The following is a 19,214-nucleotide window of genomic DNA, read 5'->3' on the forward strand; positions in this document are numbered from 1 at the left end:
GGTATTTGATAAGCAGCGCACTTGATATCCAACGGTGACCCAAAACAGCAACATTTTTTAGTTTGACCTGACCTGGAAGGTCAATGACTGACCTGAGAAGGTAAAACTGGGTATCATTGGATTCGTCTCTTCCCAAAGAATCTTTTTGGTCTTTACTGCTAAGCTCTATCTCCAACAGGAACGAAATGGCGCGGGGGGGTGGCAACCACCCCCCCCCCCCATGTGCGTTCTAGGATGGGAAAATGGCATGTGCGGGCGAGGGTTAAGTGGCCTGACTTACCTCCATTGAGTTTTACATCGATTTCTGTGGCGCAATTTGGCAACGCATCGCTGGATATTCGTTGTTCGACCACATTCAATGCCTTCTTACAAACCCACAGGCTTTGCAAAGCTGCGCGAACAGTCACATATTGTTTTGTATCTCAGGTTCCACAACATCTAGCACAATGCCTTTACCTTTGGCCATAGACCTCGCATACAGAGGTCCTTGATTTGGCATATTGACAATCGAGTGAGATCGTCAGTGTTATAGTGACAACATTCACATAACAGCAAACCACAAAGCGTAGAATGCCTCTTAACCTCTGACAGACAGCTCGTTGAGATGTCAGTAGCCACGCGCATCGCAAAACACGACTATTCATCATTTCGTCTGACCAGTCATTCACAGCCCGCCCAACATCAATTCAATCTCACAGGACAAGCCTCACAAATAGGTATACCAATGCGCACACATGACAAAAATGAGTTATCGCTCGCACGCACATTCATATAACTTCAAAGGTGTGTAGTGGTACTTTATAGGCTGGCATCTTTCTCCAAGCTCGCATCCCACTTTCCAAGCTCGCTCTGCGCCACTACAATTTTGACAAATTGTGATGGCTCAGCCAGTGTCAACTGACGACAAAATGTAACGGTGCACGAGGATTATTTGTGAGAATTTATGCGCAATTATCTTCACTACCTATTGAATACAAATCAGTTATCACCTATCTAACTTTTTGCATCAACGATATTGAAATTATCAACCATTTTAGAACCGTATGTTGCTGGCATTTAAACTAGAGCTTAGAGTCCTCTTGCGCCACTTTACCGAACGACCAAAAAGAAATATCCGTTCAGACGCCATCTGACCACTCACCCTCACAAGCTCGACACATCACTCACACCCTGGTTTCCATGGAGACGTCATGACTGACGCCGTTGATGCGCAGGGTCGCCCTCCGGCCGGTGGGTAGAGTGCCGTTCAGGGAGGGCGAGGAGAGAGCGCGGGGGCTCGATCCGGAGCCGGAGTCGCGGTCAGCCGAGGTGGCCCGTGCGCGGCGGGACAGCGCCATCACCGTGGTACTGGTGCTGACACCTAGCGGCGACCGGCGGCCGCACAGGGTCTCCTGTGGGGGAGGAGGGAGGGGTCAGTTGACATGTCAGGGCGGAGTGGTCAGCATTCAACAGTCTGTGAGGGTAGGCGGGATTTTGGGAATGAGAAAGGATTTTTTTCCGATTTGTTTTTCGATTTAACCGTGTTCGGGACTAGGTAACTATGTGCTTAGTGCCCTGCTACGTGTCTTGCATTTGATCTACACGATGTTTGAAGAAAACTGTGACTATGTAGAAAATTAATCCGTTTTCTCGTTCCGTTTTGTGACTATGAATTACATCGTACCTTTACTTTTCAGATCCTCCAGACCAGATTTATCAGCCTTTTATCTTCTAACCAATCGCCAAGTAAGATATGCGCATATATGCGTTTCACCTATCCAAATATTAAACTGCCCTTACCACATGTAAATTAATAACAAACGGAAAAGGCCCCAGCCTTAAAACCCAGGATGTGAAATAAAATATGGTGCCCTGTTGCACTTTGCCCACCACGACTCAACCGTAGCAGAATCGTGAGCTGGATAAAGGCCAACTCGTGTGTCATCTGCGACTGACAGGCCGCCCGCGCTCGTCACTGGGGACACGCTCGGATGTGACGCTTGAATATTTCATGGCTTCATTTCGTCGGACATCTATATGTTACGCTCCAAAGGAGGCGCTTGGAGGTTTGAGGTTTCGATACGCCACAGGTATCCCACAGCCAAGTTTGAGGATTAGTGTGTGGCCATCCCATTCAACCTGTTGATTGTTGAAAGCATGATCAATGACCGATTTGGTGCTGAGGTTAAGCTTGTTTGAGCTTCTACACATTGATGAAGTTTGACAATACCTGCGAGATATTAGCTCCGTCTCTTGTTGGATATTGCACTTGAATTGTGTTCGAAGGCAAATGTAGAATAATTTAAATCAAAAGTTTCCCTTTATACTTGATAAGCTTTGAAGTGACAGTACATATAGGTACATGATTACGCAATTGCATAATTACATTTCAAAACTAAGTAGGTACGATCTTACGTCATTGATGCGTGGCTGGCGTGCGAAATCCATGTAGCAACATAAGAAACAGGCTATCGGAACTTTGTCGGTTATGCGATTAGCAGTCTTGAACATTCAGGCCATTTATCATTTTATTTTGAAACACATTATTCGATACTTGCATGATGCAGCACATAAATACTCCTTTTTACCGCATTGCGCACTATCCAGCATTTACCACGATCAGTTTTTACCATGACACGCTGATCACTCACCTTGAACGCTCGGCGGTATTTGGCCGACATGACGTTGTACAATATCGGGTTTATTGTGGCCGAGACGTAGTAGAAACAGCCGGTGGTGTAGTACATGTACTCGTTGATCTCTCGGTAGTTTGGCAGCTGCTTCCCGTAAATATACAGCAGCCTCTGAGCATGATAGGGCGCAAAACAGAGGAAGAATCCAATGACAACCGCAACTGAAATAAGGACAAACACGCATAGTCAGCATGATTAGTTGATATTTACCTCACGACGAAGCATCCAAGAAATTATCTTGTTCACGAAACACAGAACAGCAATATCACGTTCATCAGTGTCAACGTCACGTTCTCATGCGTCTGAACGCACTCGGTAGCAGTTTCGGATTTGGCTCAGCTGAGACAAGCTCTGATGAGCCGAACTGTCCCACTTTTGTGTGGTCATATCTCAAACGATTGACACAAGGACAGGTCGTTTATCGCTCTGACCGGTCATCCATCTAACAGCGGACAGACGCCGAGGACAGGTCATTTTCATTCTCCCTTCCCTCGGCACTTCCTCATGTCAGATTCCAACACTGCCATAACATTTTATTCGTTATTTGTAAATGCCCACTGCCCAGCATAAATAGCTAGCGTTGAGTAGCTGGCAAGACCCCAAGTATATGTGGAGGCTCCCGTCATGTAACGTTTGCTGTGAATCTATAAGCTCTTCATTCGAAACAACCGTACAGTTTCCTTTTCGAAACATTGGAATGAGCCGGTCCCACAGCTCAGTCGGTAGAGCGTTGGACTCCGCGTGGTGAGAGGACGCGTTTCCGGTTATAACAGTTCAGGTTCGAAGCGCGACGGGCGCTTGACATTTATGGGCCTCCTGACAGGTATGGTTGCGGTTGGTGGTAGGCCGTAGCCAGGCGAAGTCAGTGAGGGAACCGGCCTTGCGCGGCTATGTGAGCACGTTAAAATTTGGACTCTAAATCTGCCATAGAACCGGAATTGCGCGATCTGAGGGTAGAGGACAGGGTCAACGCAACAAGCTTCGCTTAGCGGAGGCCTGTCCTTGTGAATCCTTCCATTCAAAAGGTTTGGATTAAATTTATAAAAATACGTATATTTTCACCAGAGCTGTTGCAAACGAACTCCTTAACGTATGTATAAGCTATATTATTGCACTGGCGATTTGATTAGTTAGTCAAAGCAAATGACCGCATCAGCATTTGAACACACCAACGCGAAGGATGCTCCTTTTACCGCACCGTCCCACTTTAGAGAGCATTCCCGCGGCACTTCTGTCGCCCACTTACCGTCCCTACCAAGAGCACTGTTGGCCCTGTGCCCTCCTTTTACCGAGCATTGGGGCCCTCCTGTTGCCCCTGCGCCGTACTTTTCCAATATTTGGAGCACGGTCTACGGTCCTGTGCCGTGGATATACGCTCCGAACGTTCGGAGCCAAGCTCACCTGTTGCCCCTGTATCACTCCACTTACCAAGCATTCGGAGCACGGCTCCACTTTTTTCAGCTCCTTAAGTTCTTACCGAGCATTCGGAGCACGGCCATTCTGTCGCTCCTAAGTCCTTACCCAGCATTCAGAGCACGGCCGACGGCCCTGTGCCGTCCTTACCGAGCATTCGTAGGACGGCTCTCCGGTTGCCCCTTCTGCGCGCCTCCCCGGAGCCGGTGGGGCCCAGTGTGCTGCCGCCCACCGTTTCCACGCGATGAATCTGGGGAAAGGGGGAAAGGGAGGTGGGCTATAACAGTGGGTAGGGGACCGTTGGGACCACCTCCGCTCCTGTCAGAAGCCGGTGGGACCCAGTGTGCTGCCGCCCACCGTCTCCACGTGGTGAATCTGAGAAACGAGAAAATTATCAGGTTATCAGCAACAGGGAATCAGGAAACCCTGGGGAGCAGCCGCTTCTGCGGCCTCTCAGGAGCTGAGCGGTTGTATTTATTCGATGTATAGAACCACTTATTTTTTAGGGCGCCGGAAAATGTAAGACGAACTGTTGTACGAATGAACCTTGACCTGTTTCCAGATATATCCGGATCAATGGACATATCACGGACGGAAGACAAACTGTCGGGCATTAGACGCTGCTCGCTGTTTTCATAGATAACGTTCTGAATGAGGGTCAATAGAGAGGTCAAACAGCGAGGGCTTGCTGCTGCTATTCTGAACAGAACAAAAATAGTAGTTTTACGGATCATGGAATGATTGTACGACGATAAAAAATGCTGCTCATGTAGTGTTCTTGTTTTTGGAAGGTTTTGATGCAAGCAGAACGCAATGGTGCTATACCGAACAGAACGAACCGAATGATACAATATAATGTTCGGTACAATTCTTCCGTCTACGGATTGTCTTGAAAACATATGATAAAATTTCTGGTGTCATGCAGCCTCAAGTCTGGAATGCTGTTAAAATTAAACAACATGCGTATCATACACTATAACAACTTTCATTCAACTTTCATATTATAACAACTTTCGTTTCAGGTGGGGCTCTAGCCAGTCTAGCCTCCCTTGCCTGACCAGCAACCATTTTCAGCTCCCGAGCTACTAACGGCAATAAAGCCCGTTGTCGGCCAGCGAAGCCCCAGATCTCCTTCGCACCTGCCGGGCGGCAGATTAACGGCGGCCATGCGTTCTTTTGTACGACAATCACACGGTCCAGTGCGGCTGGCGCCGTGTCCATTACCAGTGGGGGAAGGGGGCTGGGGGAGCTGGGGAGGGGGTCAATCAGCGGCTGCGGCGGGCGCCGGGCACTCAGCGCGTGAGAGAGCGCCGCAGAGCCGCTCCGTTCAGTGATTGTCCAATCCTAGTCTGGACACAGCAGAGGAGCGAGCGCCATGCATTTGCGGAGACGACGGCGCAGCTGGGCCGTGCAATGTCGGGAAGAATCGGTGAGCTGTGGAGCGGAATGGACGCCGAGGCGCGGTTCGTCCTCGATTGGACCGATGGGTGCAATTTGCTCCGCTAGTTCGCGGCGCCAACAGATTGTAGTCATTACTGCATATTGTGTTTGTGTCGTTTGAGATCATAAAGATGATCAGTAGATAGTGATATATCTATAACCTACTCCAAGCACAATGGTAGAAGGACCGTTCCATCATGTATTTTATCCGATGTACTAGCTATTTCAACAGCTCTAGCGCAAATATTCACCCCTGAACCTCCTTGTAAGAACAGTTATCATGGTAGCCGAGAATTCAAAATATATACCGAAAAAAAGATTGTTTCATCAATTCGCTCGGTGAACAAACCCTGCGTTTATTTCACATCCACTGCACTGCAAATTCCAGTCAAAATGATAATCTACCAGACACCTTGTTTACCGCCTGCTGAATCCACAAATCCAGCGTCTGGTGTAGTTGTCGCCACCAATTTTGCCGGAAGAGATCCGGTATTCTCGTGCCATAGTCCGATACCTGAGAGTGACATACTGAGTAGAGAACACGGAATGGAGGCACAAAGGATGCTGTGCGGACGACCGGCACCATTGTTGTTCTCCTGATGCCAATGACAGGCCGACAGAGAATCCTCGGAATTTCATTATCGGCCTATCGGAACTAATTTCTGGCTTCCAGATTGCCTGGGGGAAATTGGAGTTGTCACTGCCGGGAATCCAGGTGTTGTTTTTCGATTTAGGATGTGTCTCGGATTGTGGATAGTTATGGTTATAGGAAAAGAGGAGAAGACTGGTAGTTTAGATGTAATTTTTCTTTTTAGTAGGAGGGAATTAATGTCTGCTGTATGGATACTATGCCTATTAATTTAGGGAAACAAACCTCATCTGTTTTTCTTATGCCCGTCTCAGGAAATATCACATTCGATTTCCTGCACATCCTCATAATCTCTGATCCTCGTCATAACAAGTCACACTCCAGCTCCGCCGCATCATTATCACGACTTATCACCTCGCATGAATATTTTCCCTCCATAAAAACACGTTTCCCGTGTATCGTCGGGCCCATCGGACTGAGCCGACGGCCTGCCATTCCAGCCGGACGTATCGTAACCATCGTCCTACGTCGTCTATCCGAACGACCCTCGCCCAGGGAGCAGAAATGTTCGGCCGAGAGACATGGCGGCGCTTCAGCAAACACGGGCGGCGCTGTCGTGGGCCACTTGTCTTAGGTGGGATGGGTTAGGGACGGTGAGGGTTTTTGTCAGGTGTTGCTTCGTGTTAATGAATAACGAGACTGATATGCATGCCATTGGGTGTTAGGGGGCTTATAAGCGTCGCACACATTTAGGCATTACTTCTGCGTACCTGAATTTCATAGCTTGTTTGCTTCAGCTTTAGTAGATTTTATTTCCTTGCTTATTCGTTGATGACGGTGGTCGGTGACTGCTTTGCGCAGTTCGAACAAACAGAAAGACCAAACGTGTGAGGTCAATTCCGATTACTACATACATGGTTTCGTTAACACCAGTGCAAATATGTGCTTTTATTGGAGGGGAAACTGATAGCAAACACGGATTACGAGCAATGCGACGTTTCAGTAAACGCTATTTGATGAACAGCCTTTGCGAAATGGGAACTGATTAAATTATTCATACGAAGTCAAGAGTAATTTGTTGCTCCAGTTCAGCAGTAAATCGCATTACGGAATCACCATGTAGAATGGCAATGAACTTGACTGCCCGAAACACGCGTCATTAACCCCTTGCCCGAACCCCTTGCAGCTATAGGGCTTTGCCTTGAAGATCCTCTCAAGTCTCAACATTATCAACCACAAAACAAACAAAGACTTTGTGGCGCTCCAAAGTTCGTCCGTTACCACCAAACAGGGAATCAACTGTTGGCCTCCGAGGACGATGTTTCTGTCTCGCGCTGCGGTCGGATTCGGTGTCAGAGCCGCGCCACGGCCCAAGTTGAGTTATCGACCTTTGCTGACCTCCTCCGGATGGCGGCGAACGCTCCGCCTTTCCGCCCGCTATCGACGGCAGAGCGGAGAGGAGAATGGGAGGAAGAGCATGAGGCGAAAGAGGGAGAGAGAGGATGACGGAGGGTGGGAGAGGGAGCCGACGGACAGCGTCAGGATATGTAGATGGATCGGTGGGAGGTGCCACCGACATCGACGTCGCCTGATCGAGGCGGCGGTGGACCGAGTCAGATGACGCGTGATAAGGGGTGCGCGTCTGTGTGCCTTTTGCCGTCTCGCTGTGTTGGTGCGTGTACTTTAACATTTATAATGTGTAAACAATTTGCATAATATGTATGTATGGTTGCATTGCATGCATTATGTATGTTTCTCTTTCTCTGTCTGCCTGTCTGCGTCTGTTCCTAGGAAAATACATCGTCAGCCCATCCATGCACGCGTGCACTCATGCTTGGGTGCGTGTCAGCTCTCCAAGCAGCGACAATGCTTCCTCTCCCCAAATGATAGGGCCGGAGCCGGGGCGGCCCCTCCCCCGTGGGAGACTGCACGGCGGGGTCCCCGAGGACTCCGGGGATGACAGCGCGGCCTCTCGGTACCCAGGTGCAAGATTGGTGGGCCCAGCGGCGAACGCGGGGCTTCGCCACGGATATGGCGGCGCGGTGCTGGGATATCTGTGCTCAGACGCTCTCAGAAGCGCCATGAGCATGTGCCCCACGTCCCAGACATTTCAACCAGCTGGGGAGTGGTGCGACTTTAGGCGATGGAAGCAGATTATGACCTTTTGTCTGGGAAGTTTTCAATGATGTTTTGAGCTGAACGTCTTGGGCGGCCATCCATTTCGTTCGTGGAGCTTTGTATGGAAAGGGTATACCTACCAAAATCGGCACAATCAGTTTCTTGAGAGCAACCATGTGTGCCATATGTGCAGTTTTTATTGTGAGTGTTTCTCGTAATCATGTTGTCACATCATATTTTTTTCCAGAAATTTGGCATTTCGACGTGTTGACTTGACACATGCAAATTGCGATATTGAGCTTGACATTTAATCCCCAATATTTAATTCAATTTTCGCGTTTTCTGATGATTACACTCGGATATCGAATGATTAAACTGTCAGCTACACATCCTTTGCTCATCATTAGGAATGTCAAAATGCGTTGGGCAATGACTGAACGTGATAAAATAGCTCCAAAGTTGGGTATGCTAATGAAATGTTTTTATGGATTCACATTTTGGTTGATGTAATCTGTTCAAGCTGCGACGGAGCCGTTTGCCGTTGTCCTGATGCATCGTATTGAGCCTGGAATGACATAGATTTCGGAAGATGCGGATCATGTGGATTGCCAGGCTTGAAACAATCGCCAGCATAAATTAGCCATGAAACTCGTCCATAAGAAAACTGTTATGAAATGGTCGCTTAGCCATAACTTGTTTCGAGCAAGTGTGACATTTTGCACATGTTGCTGAGGAAGGATCTCGAGATGGTGGTATTTACAACGTACCGACGGCACAAGAAGTGGGTGTCTTCTGATCAGCTAGCTAGACTTTACATGTCTGACATGCCATCGTTATGCGCCGGCCGTCTGTATCATCACAATCGGAAACTGGACCGAAAAATAGTAGTGTGTTGTCTAGTGAACCATTCCGACCACAAAAACCGCTATGCAACAGGAATAGCAGTTCGCGTTTTGACAACCGCCTACGGATTTCATTCTTACATCGGAGTCTGTCATTGAATCATAGGCGGCGGAACGATTTGAGACAAGGGGGGGCACCAGCTCAAGGAGCCAAACCTAGGGTACCCCCAAATCCCGTTTTCTTATCGGATTTAGGCCACTTATTTTTCGTCACAGCCCTGACACGATGATTTTTTTATTATTTTATTTTTTATTTACAAAACGAAAATGGCAGTTCACCCCCGTATGTGTGGTTAACTTTAACCCTCGCCGGCACAGGGGGGGGTTGATGTACCCCCTAAGGTTTTTCGCGAATAACTCGCGTAAAAAGCGGCCGATCGCGACGAAACTTTCAGTACCCTCGCATTGATCAATTTTACACCTACCCTGAAAATGTCATGACCCTGACCCAAATGACCTTGACCTGTGACCTCTTTTCTGAGACCATGTTTGGCCGGAATCGCGATTCGGCGTATGTCGGCTCGCATTAGCCGCGCGTTTGCAAGCTTTTCGTGGTTTCAAACGTTCAAACATGTGATTTGATGTTGCGCCCATGCATTAGGGTGGATGTCAAGGTCACCAGAAGGTCAGGTCAGGTCATTGACCTTTGGTGACCTCGGTTCACTTTTTCGAGTTTTACATGTTTCCAGGCTAGTTTTTGGAGCTGAATTCGAGTTTAGCAACCATTGGAACATTTACGAAGTAGTTTTGGTGCCTTCGTAACATGTTATCGAAGCTGTCCGAGGCGGATGACAGGTACTACGAATACCCGTCACGACCCCTACCGGTTGACCTGACCTGATCTGACCCGACCTGGTCTAAACGCTTCACGACATCATCTATGATCAAAACTAACACGATATTCGTGATCAGCACCCCGGAAAACCCCTTAGCTACCACACTTTACGACTTTCTAACAGGTCCCGATATTCCTGATTTATGGGTCATTGACCTGACCTGGAAGGTCAGCCGATGACCTAGGATCTTAAAATTGGGTATCATTGGCTTCCTTTTGTGACGGGCAACACGCTCGTTTTTTTTCCGCGAAGCTCTAGCTCCATCAGGGGCCAAACGCGAGGGGGGGGGTCGTACCAACCCCCCCCCCCTTGTGCCGTCGAAGGACTCAAAATGGCCTGTGCCGGCGAGGGTTAAGCTGATCCTCAAGTACCTATGTGTTTGTCTCTTCCTTATTGTCGTTTGATAAATTCCATTTATCCTACATGTATCAAATTCCCTTGAAGCCATCGCAGTACTAATCAGTGGCGAATCCCATGAATCCCAGGGGGAGGTCACATGGGTCATGACTTAGGGCCTGGGGTCACCACATGCCTGCCAGGAGCACCACAGGCCTGACAGCCGACAGGGGCACCACAGGCCCGCCAGGGGTATCACAGGCCTAGCAGGGGCATCACGGGCCTGTCAGTGGCACCACAGGCATGTCAAGAGCACCATCGGCCTAGCAAAAGCACTACAGGTCTTCCGGGGGCACCACAGACCTACCAGGGGCACCAGAGGCCTGCCAGGGGCACTATTGGCTTCGCAGGGGAACCACCGGCCTCGCAAGGGCACCATGGACCTGTCAAGGGCACCACAAGCCTGTCGTTGACACTTTAGGATTGTCAGGGGCACCACAAACCTGTCAAGGGCACCTGCGTTCTAACAGGGGCACCACAGGCTCGCCAGGGGCACCACAGACCTGCCAAGGCCCAGGGACATCACAGGCCTAGCAAGGACACCACAGGCCTGTCAGGGGCACCACGGGCCGGTCAGGGACCATGGGCACCTAAGTCATGTCAGGGCCCACCGTAGGCTTGTCAGGGGGCAGTGTAGGTAGGTACCACAGTCTTTCCAGGGGCACCAGCGGCCTAGCAGGGGCACCAGTCATCACATGACTAACCAAAAATAAGGAAAATAAAAAAAACTGAAAATAGGGCACCACCAACATTAAGTGGCCGAAATCCGTTGAGGTTTTAATTTTGGGAATAGGTAAGGGCACCACTTCGATTCTGATGACCCTCCCCTTGGAGTTTTCCCGAATCCGCCACTGGTACTAATACATCAAATTTAAGGGGGGGCACCTTGCTATTGGTGCCCCCCTTGCAGAATTCAAGGGGGGGCACGGTGCCCCGGTGCCCCCCCCCCCGTTCCGCCGCCTATGCATTGAATTGAGTTTTCTTATATTCGTATCTGTCGTTGGGTTTTGTTTCTTTTTCTCCGTCCGACGAATGCAGGGCTTGTTTCGGTCTAAACCGAATACACGCTGCCAACGTTTCTTTGATAGGAATGTCGGATCGCCTGTAGTGCAGAAGCATTTATCATGTTTGCGTCTTAGCTGAGCTTTAAGCTCACATCTCTTCTCAGTCTTCTGCATATTTCCTTGTGTGTTTTACCCCATGAAATAATGAATGCTAAATTTGATTTCAGCCCATTGATTAACCACTTATAAGCAAAAAAAAAAAACAAACAAACAAACAAACAAATAAACAAGCAAACGAATAAACGAACAACGGTAAAGAGAAGTCAGTGATCAAAATGTGTATCCAGTAGATCCACTGCCCTGAGGTGAGGCGAGATGGTATGCAATCCGCTCTGTGACTGCTAATTCGTCTAACCGTGAGTTACTTTTTATCCGAGCGCGTGATAAACTCGTCTGACGGTGATTTAACACTCACTGGGGGATCGCGGCTGGGTGGTAAATGGGCGCAGTGAGCCCTGACCTCCACTCCGGACCCGGCTCCGGTAGCTCCGGGAGAGCAGTGTCAGTCCATCGCCGGGTGGTGGGTTCGCCGGTCGGTATCGATTGCGCGTTGACTACCGATAGTCATTGATGGTCATTGGTTACCTATAGTTATTGATAGTCGCCGAGAGTCCCAGATAGTCACCGACAGTCATCGGTCGTGCATCTCTCACTATACCTGTGACTGCTCATTTTAAGCAGGCATGCATCATATCGCATTTCATATATGCACGGTGCAGCCTCTTCATATTGATGCATAAAACGCAAACCTTGTTGCATAATAAATATATTCAAAAGTGTCGGGCGTGGTTGCTGATTGCAATGAAACTTTCTTTGATTATATGTGTGGGTAATGCAGTTATCCTATACCTAACCATATCCTTGTATGATATACGATGTGTGATGTAACATGCATGATAAAGGTGAAGGAACTGATTGTGCGCTAAACCTTAGCAATATTACGCGTCGGTGGAACTTGGGTGGAACTGCTTGTGACGGAATGGGGCAAACTTCAACAAAACAAACCCATGAGCCCATTAATGCCCTTCGCACGCTGTGAAACCACAGATACGTAAATCAGGCATGCATACTGCACGAGAAGCGATACATGCATAGAAGCGATACATACACGCATCGATTTGCTTAATCACTACAAATTGGGCAATTGAAAATGCATTCATTATTGAGATTGCAAATGTAAGAATATCAGTACCTGTGTATCAGACAGCACAGCCCGGAAGTAGAAAAAAAACAAATGAAAAGAGTAAGATTATATGAACAATAAAAAGATGAGCGGTAATCGTGCTAATGGCAGTAGCTACAGTAGCTCACAATAAAACAAACCGTTAGCTTTTTCATATCCCGTGAAGTTTTACCAAATCACGAGAAAGACAGGAGCTGTGCCGGTGTTTTCAGCAATGAAAGATTTATTCGCTGCTGAAGTTAAGCCTTTGTTCACAGAACTTTCGTCAAAACAAGAAACCAATCGCTCGTCAATTAAACTTCTTTGTATCTTTTGAGCTCTCACCCCCATCATTTCGGTCACGGCAGACCACACTCTTGAGAAGTTTTCTCAACTTTTTCCCACAATATCATTGGAGGATATTTTTCAACACACCATCTGCATACAATGCCATTTCCTCAGACTTTAATCAGGATTCGCTCGCACCTTGTTTGACACGAATGAGTCAATTTATCATCCAGCCTGATATAAACTTCAACAATAACAATATTTCATGCCGTTTTGAAGAGTATTGATAGAGTAAAATATAAAAAGTTACGTTGAACAATATGAATCGGAAATGTCTGTGCACCTAATCAGCTCAGCATCAACATAAAATGTGTTTATAATATGTATGCGTTCCCATAACAAGAACTGCATAAAACACTAACAGGATAATCTGTTTATGATCTTGTCCAGCACTTTGGACGCCTTAGTGACCTGTTTAAAGTGACTCACCTTTATACCTATGCAGATGTATATGAACATAAGCATCGACATAGGAACGATGAAGAAGACGAACGAACTGAAGATGAGAGGCCATTCGTTGGGCATGTAGCAGATTGTCTCCAGAAATATGCCAGAACCTGAAACAAGGTATCGGTTACCTGGAGAATATCACCAATACTCACCTTAGATGACTTGTCTTTTGTTCTAATTGACGAACTGGCTCAACTAAAATACCTTTTAAGCATAAACAACATTCAGATAAACCATAAAGGCCTTTCAATAAAAGATAAAGATAAAGATAAACAATGTCTTTCAAGTTTTACTGAACACTGTTGATTTTCCGTGTTCAATTAATATCTGCTGACATTTAATTGCTAAAATGTGACAGGATTTTTTCCCAGGTGATGCGCTCCGCCCTTCATCTTTACATGTGCCCGAGCATTCAATTGCTAGGGCAAACATGGCCGCTTCCTTTTTCTCGCCAGAGGTGCCCCCCCCCCTCCCTCCGACCCCTCCCCTGCGTCAGCGATTGGACCGTCGTCGACAGTCAGATCGGATCCCCGGCAATCTCTGTCCCAGCTGTGGACCAGCCATGTCGACTGTGGGTCGATGGTGTCAGCGGTCGGTCGCAGCTGTCACGGCCTCTGTTCAGGTCGTGTCACAGTCCCTGCAGTCAGCTCGTGTTTGGACAGAGTCGAACTGGCGTCAAACAACCTCTGAATCTAAACGCGCGGCCGAATTGACACTGAGAAGCTGAATGGACTGAACACGGAGACGAGGTGTTTCTGAACCCACCTTTACGGAAGTTGGCTAGTGTTCCACGCACACCCCATTAGAGGATCAATAGGTGAGCACTTACACGGGAATCTGGGGCGCGGTGCACACGCGTCGTCCCCGGTAACTCGATATTGGCGACCTGTACTCCCAGGAATTATTCAGAATCCCAGAATATTTGCTCTTAGTAATGTGATATGCGCCGCATTGAGTGCAGTAGGTTTGTCTGGTGTCCTTTGCCTACATGAAAGGTAAGAACATGCATTCATTAATTATTTTGTTACTATTGCAAACTCATGCTCGTGCTAGCCTACAAAACCATAAGGAACTCATTGATTGTCAAGCTGAACCCTGGACCCCATTTCTAAAGCTCCCGCGACAAAATTCTATTGATGCCACAGAGCAATGGCGCCTTTCTTTTTTTTCTCAATGAAACCCTATAACGGTTCGTTCAAAAGCATGTTCTCTGCCGGAGGCGTCGTCTCCCCAACCGGTATTTACCATTGAGAAACTTGAATTAGCAGGCATCCATTAAGAAAAACACCGACTCACCGCTCCGGGTAGGGACTTAAAGGCATTTCTCAGACACTCGTTCAAGAAATACTTACCACTTCCATCTCGATTTCTAAAGGTTTTCTGTAGCCTGCAGACTGCGAACTTTTATGTCTAAAGCCTCAGCGCTCAGAAACTTGCTTATATAAAGTACTTACTGAACAATGTAAGCGTGGTCACTCACCATTGGGGAACTATGTATATTTAGAGGGACGTTCGTGCGCTAGACCACTGGCTATTTAAACTCCGTAAGAGCAACTGCACTCACCGCTGGTGAGCGCCGCATGGATAGCCGCCACTCACCGCTGGGGAACTCGATGTAGTGCACGTCCGTATAGAAGGCGAAGGGGGCCGCCGCCAGCAGCGAGAGCACCCACACGCCCACGATGATACGCGTGGCCCTCCGTCTTCCGGCCATCGTGTACGACAGCAGCGGATGACAGATGGCGAGGTAGCGCTCCAAACTGAACGCCACTATTATCAGTGCCGACACGTACGATGTCCTGTCGGGGAGAAGGGTGTCTTGTTAGCGCCTCGGGCAGACACCTGTGGAGGGTTGTAGGCGCCCGAGACGAGTAGGGTGGTGTACATAGGGTGACTGGCACGGGTGAGGTGTTCAAGGGCGAGGTACAGGTGCGGTGTTTATCGCTTCAGCTTTGGATTACATAAAAGGTGTAGTAAATTGTTACAACTCACAATGAAGCAAAGCGATGTGGAAAATAAAAAAAACTATTTTAACAATCCCTCTCTTCGCTGTTTTTTTTTTTGTTAAAGTTTATCAATAGAGCTCAGCAGCCAGTGATTGCGTACAAGTTAACTCGTTTTTACTAAAGAAAAAGTCTCATTATATGTGCAATTGATTATTGCAGGCACGTCGTAATATTATCGATATCGTATATGTCATTTTGGTAGGTACATAGCTCAAGCTGCGGATTTCGCTGTGAACAACAGTGTTTACCTGTATTCACCACCAAAAACTGAGGCAAAGCAGTTCGCATTCGACATCTTATTGAAATTCCACAGATGCTCCTGCCGTAAATTGCAGCAACAGCCTGGCATAATCACCGCGATTCACTCGTAGCTCCTCCGCGGCTTTAAAGAGTCCACATTGACACAAACGATGCCGGCGCCGGCTCTTGAGTCTCCCATTCCTCGCGCGTGGCTCGGCGAAGCGCCGGGGCGGGGTTGGATGACGGGGAGCGACGCCAGGTCACGTGCGGCGGGTGTCTTCCAAGGTGAAAACACGCCCGCTGTCACGACTGCCACCTCCGCGGGAGACTGTGATTACAGCAGCTCCTCCGGGGAGAGCCGAGACGTGAGATGAAAAACATCGCCGCCTCGGCGCTCCGCCGGTCTAACACAGCTCCGCCGTGTCGAGGCATGTGATCGGCTGGATTTGGTGGAAAATAACAACCAAGTATGTCGAACCTCATTTATATTGTGTGGATGAGGTAGTGCAACAAAACGCTTTGAGCAGAAACGGGGGGAGGATTTTGGTTATGAGAATAACATGATTATCTCATTAGCCGGGATCTGAGGTGGCTTTGATGTTGAGCTCGGTGAGATAATGAGATCAGTCAACGTGTGCGGAGTAGGTACTCACATCTCGGAGATGAGGGCGCGTATTTTGCAGAGCGGCCGTCCCAGGGCCCACGGGTACTGGCGCCAGTACACCTTCAGGTCGTTGGGCAGTCCTGTAGTGGATCGCATGGGGTCAGACCACGCAACGGCTTACCATTCACAACGGGCGGAAATAACCATGCAGTAACGCATAAGCCATTTGCGGTAATATCTGCCATGGAACGGGATCATTGATTATTGACATTCATCAGTGGGCATTAGATGATATTGAACGCTTACATAACCACTTCAGCTGTGTTGCTGGATGTAATAATTTAGGCCTTTACTGAAGGAAATGGCATTGGAAGTGGTATTTCACTTCCCCTTCATTGCACTAAATGAAACGATCCTCTTGAACGTAACACTAACCATGCAAGATATACGAGAGCCATGCATGATTTTACGTCTCGTCGGTCTTGCATGATTCCTTTCCATTGAACGCGGCGCAAATGGAGTGGAAAATTTTCTGTGAATGAGGAGAATGTGTTGAAGTAATTCCCCATTGACCAGCATGCTCATTGTGCACACTGCACAATTCATTGTCTTATCCCGCGCACCGACAGGGGGCGGATATCCGCCCCCCTGAGGTTTTTCGCGAATAGCGGGAAAACCGCGGCGCGTAGCGCCGCGAAATTTGGTATGACTATTCCCTCATCAATTTTACACATGGTGTGCAAGTTTGAACCTCCTACCTTTTAAGGTCAGGTCACCAGGTCACTTTGAATGACCCAACCTCAAGTCACTTTTTTGCAACTTTGTCACCGTGCCAGAGCTACAGTAGATGTCCGAGGCCTTTGAAAATCGCAGGATGTTATAAGGTCATTAGTAGCTACAATTTGTATATCTCGGAATTTTGATATCGGTGACCTAAGGTCAGGTCAATTTCGCGACCTCCCCATTATAAGTCAATAGGGGAAAAATCAACTCCCTGTTTTTACCACTAAAACGGGTCGGAATGGCCCCATATACCACACATGACTTCATATACGATCAACCTTCACTACCTTGAGGTCTGTTTTGCTGTTGGGCAGCTGTGAGGTCATGTGACGTCATCAAAGGTCACCAAAGGTTTTTGGCCAATAACTCCGTACAGGAACAAGATACAGCCGCGTGGATGGTCTCATTGTGTTCAGCTCGTCAAGACGCATCGAATGATATACATGATGACCTCGAGGGCACGTGACCTGAGGTCAACCTTTGACCTTGACCTTCCGAGGTCAACATATATATCATTCGATGCGGATTGACGAGAGGATCACGATGATGCCCTTAGTTTGTTCCTATCTTGACTAATTCGAAAGCTATTCGAGAAAAACTCTCCATATCTAGCGCCGCCATTTTGACTTTTTCGACCCCTGTGACGTCATCTTTGACCTGACCTGAAAATGACCTTTGTAAAAATTGTAGATCTTGACCGTGCGTATCCGATGCCGTTTACCGCTTGTCGCTATCTTGCTTGGTTCTCGAGATCTCAGGGGGGGCGGTCATCCGCCCCCCCCCCCTCCCGTCGGTGCGAAGTTGGCGCAGACCCCCGTCGGTGCGCGGGTTATATTTCTCACAAGTTTTTGCGCTAAGGGCCTGTAGGCCTGAACATTCCAATTTTCGTTGACTGTTTTAACAATATATAAAATAATTCGATCATTTTGATTCCCGATGCACTGGAAACCACGGATCATAAGGTCACGGCGAAATGGTCATCCTGGCTCGTCGGATGAAGCCGCTGGCCGCTGGGATTATGGGCAGTCGACGTTTAGAGCCTGGTTAATATCAGACTCACTTCCGCTATTGATGCTATACCGCTTGGGGACAACCGCCGTGAGAGACCATGATTGTATGTAGATGACCATCTGAGACTGAGCGACAGCGTTCGCTACGGATGTAAGTACATACTAGGACTGAGAAGGGCCACATTTATTTCTATATTTGCAAGTGAATTTTCTTGCGTAGTAATCCTAGCCAATAAATACAAGTTTGGTACACATGTATGAATGTCAACACCTATTGCAGCTTTTTATTTGAATTGTATCGTGTTTCTCCAGCATAGCACTCCAGCAGCAGCACTGCTTTTGCACTTGAAGAGCCCGTCTTGTTTTGAGTATCACCCATTCCTAGTACGAGTGCCTCCCTTGGCTTCATTTCAACTTGCTATTGCCCGCCCCTCTCGACCATTTCAACAACCACCGTGTACCACAATTATCTCGTCCCAGCAATCTCAGCACTATACGGGTTATTTAGTGAAGTAATCTAGCCGTCCCCGTCCCTCCCGTCCCCTGTCCCCCGCCCAGTTCTCACCTAGCACGAGCACGGTGAGGTCGGCCACCGCCAGACTGAAGAGGTAGAAGTTGGTAGCTGTCTGCAGTGCCGGGTGACGGAAGATCACCAGACACACGGCCACGTTCCCGATCACGCCCGTGACGAAGATGAGGGCGTACACCACAGTGATGGGCAGCACCACGTCTAGTGGAAGCTCCTGCGGCCCGATGGTCCGACGAAGGAAGCTGGCTGCGTCTTCAGTGACCGTCGCGGGTGAGGTGGAGATGTTCCAGCCCCCGTCGCCCCCGTCTCCTCCTCCGGAATCGCTGGCAGACGCCGCGTCCATGGCTGGATGGAAATGGAACGATGCGTTGACGACGAGACGTCAGAGAGCGGTGGGATGGAACAAGCGCTGATGTGTGGCGATTTGTCTGAGAGATGAATCTGTAAAACAGGGAGAGAATGGTCAGATTTTGGGATAGTGACGCGCATTGAAAAGATGGGGTGATACAACCAATTCGTGTACATATTTATTGTTTATTGTGTATTCGTGTACATGCATTTATAAATGCATGAGGCTTCAAAGAGTACGTTCGCTTCTGGTCCCCAGCTGTGCGCTGTTCACAATATTTTCTTTGAAAAATACCTTCCAGTC

General features: G+C 48.3%; 1 protein-coding gene across 1 annotated transcript; it reads right to left on the reverse strand.

Annotated features, from left to right (window-relative positions):
- Positions 1-426: 426 nt before the first annotated feature.
- Positions 427-18,905, reverse strand: LOC122384017 (neuropeptides capa receptor-like). The gene is made up of 8 exons (XM_043370977.1): positions 18,599-18,905; positions 16,290-16,380; positions 14,990-15,189; positions 13,370-13,497; positions 4,443-4,460; positions 4,236-4,335; positions 2,631-2,833; positions 427-1,391 (listed from the first exon to the last, which is right to left on the reverse strand). Exons 1-8 carry the CDS (start codon positions 18,903-18,905, stop codon positions 1,164-1,166), a joined length of 1,275 nt encoding a protein of 424 aa, XP_043226912.1. The 3' UTR covers positions 427-1,163.
- Between the last annotated feature and the right edge of the window lie 309 nt (positions 18,906-19,214).

This window comes from Amphibalanus amphitrite, unplaced genomic scaffold (genome assembly GCF_019059575.1).
Source record: "Amphibalanus amphitrite isolate SeventyFive unplaced genomic scaffold, NRLGWU_Aamphi_draft 000179F_arrow, whole genome shotgun sequence".
Lineage (NCBI taxonomy): Eukaryota > Metazoa > Arthropoda > Thecostraca > Balanomorpha > Balanidae > Amphibalanus > Amphibalanus amphitrite.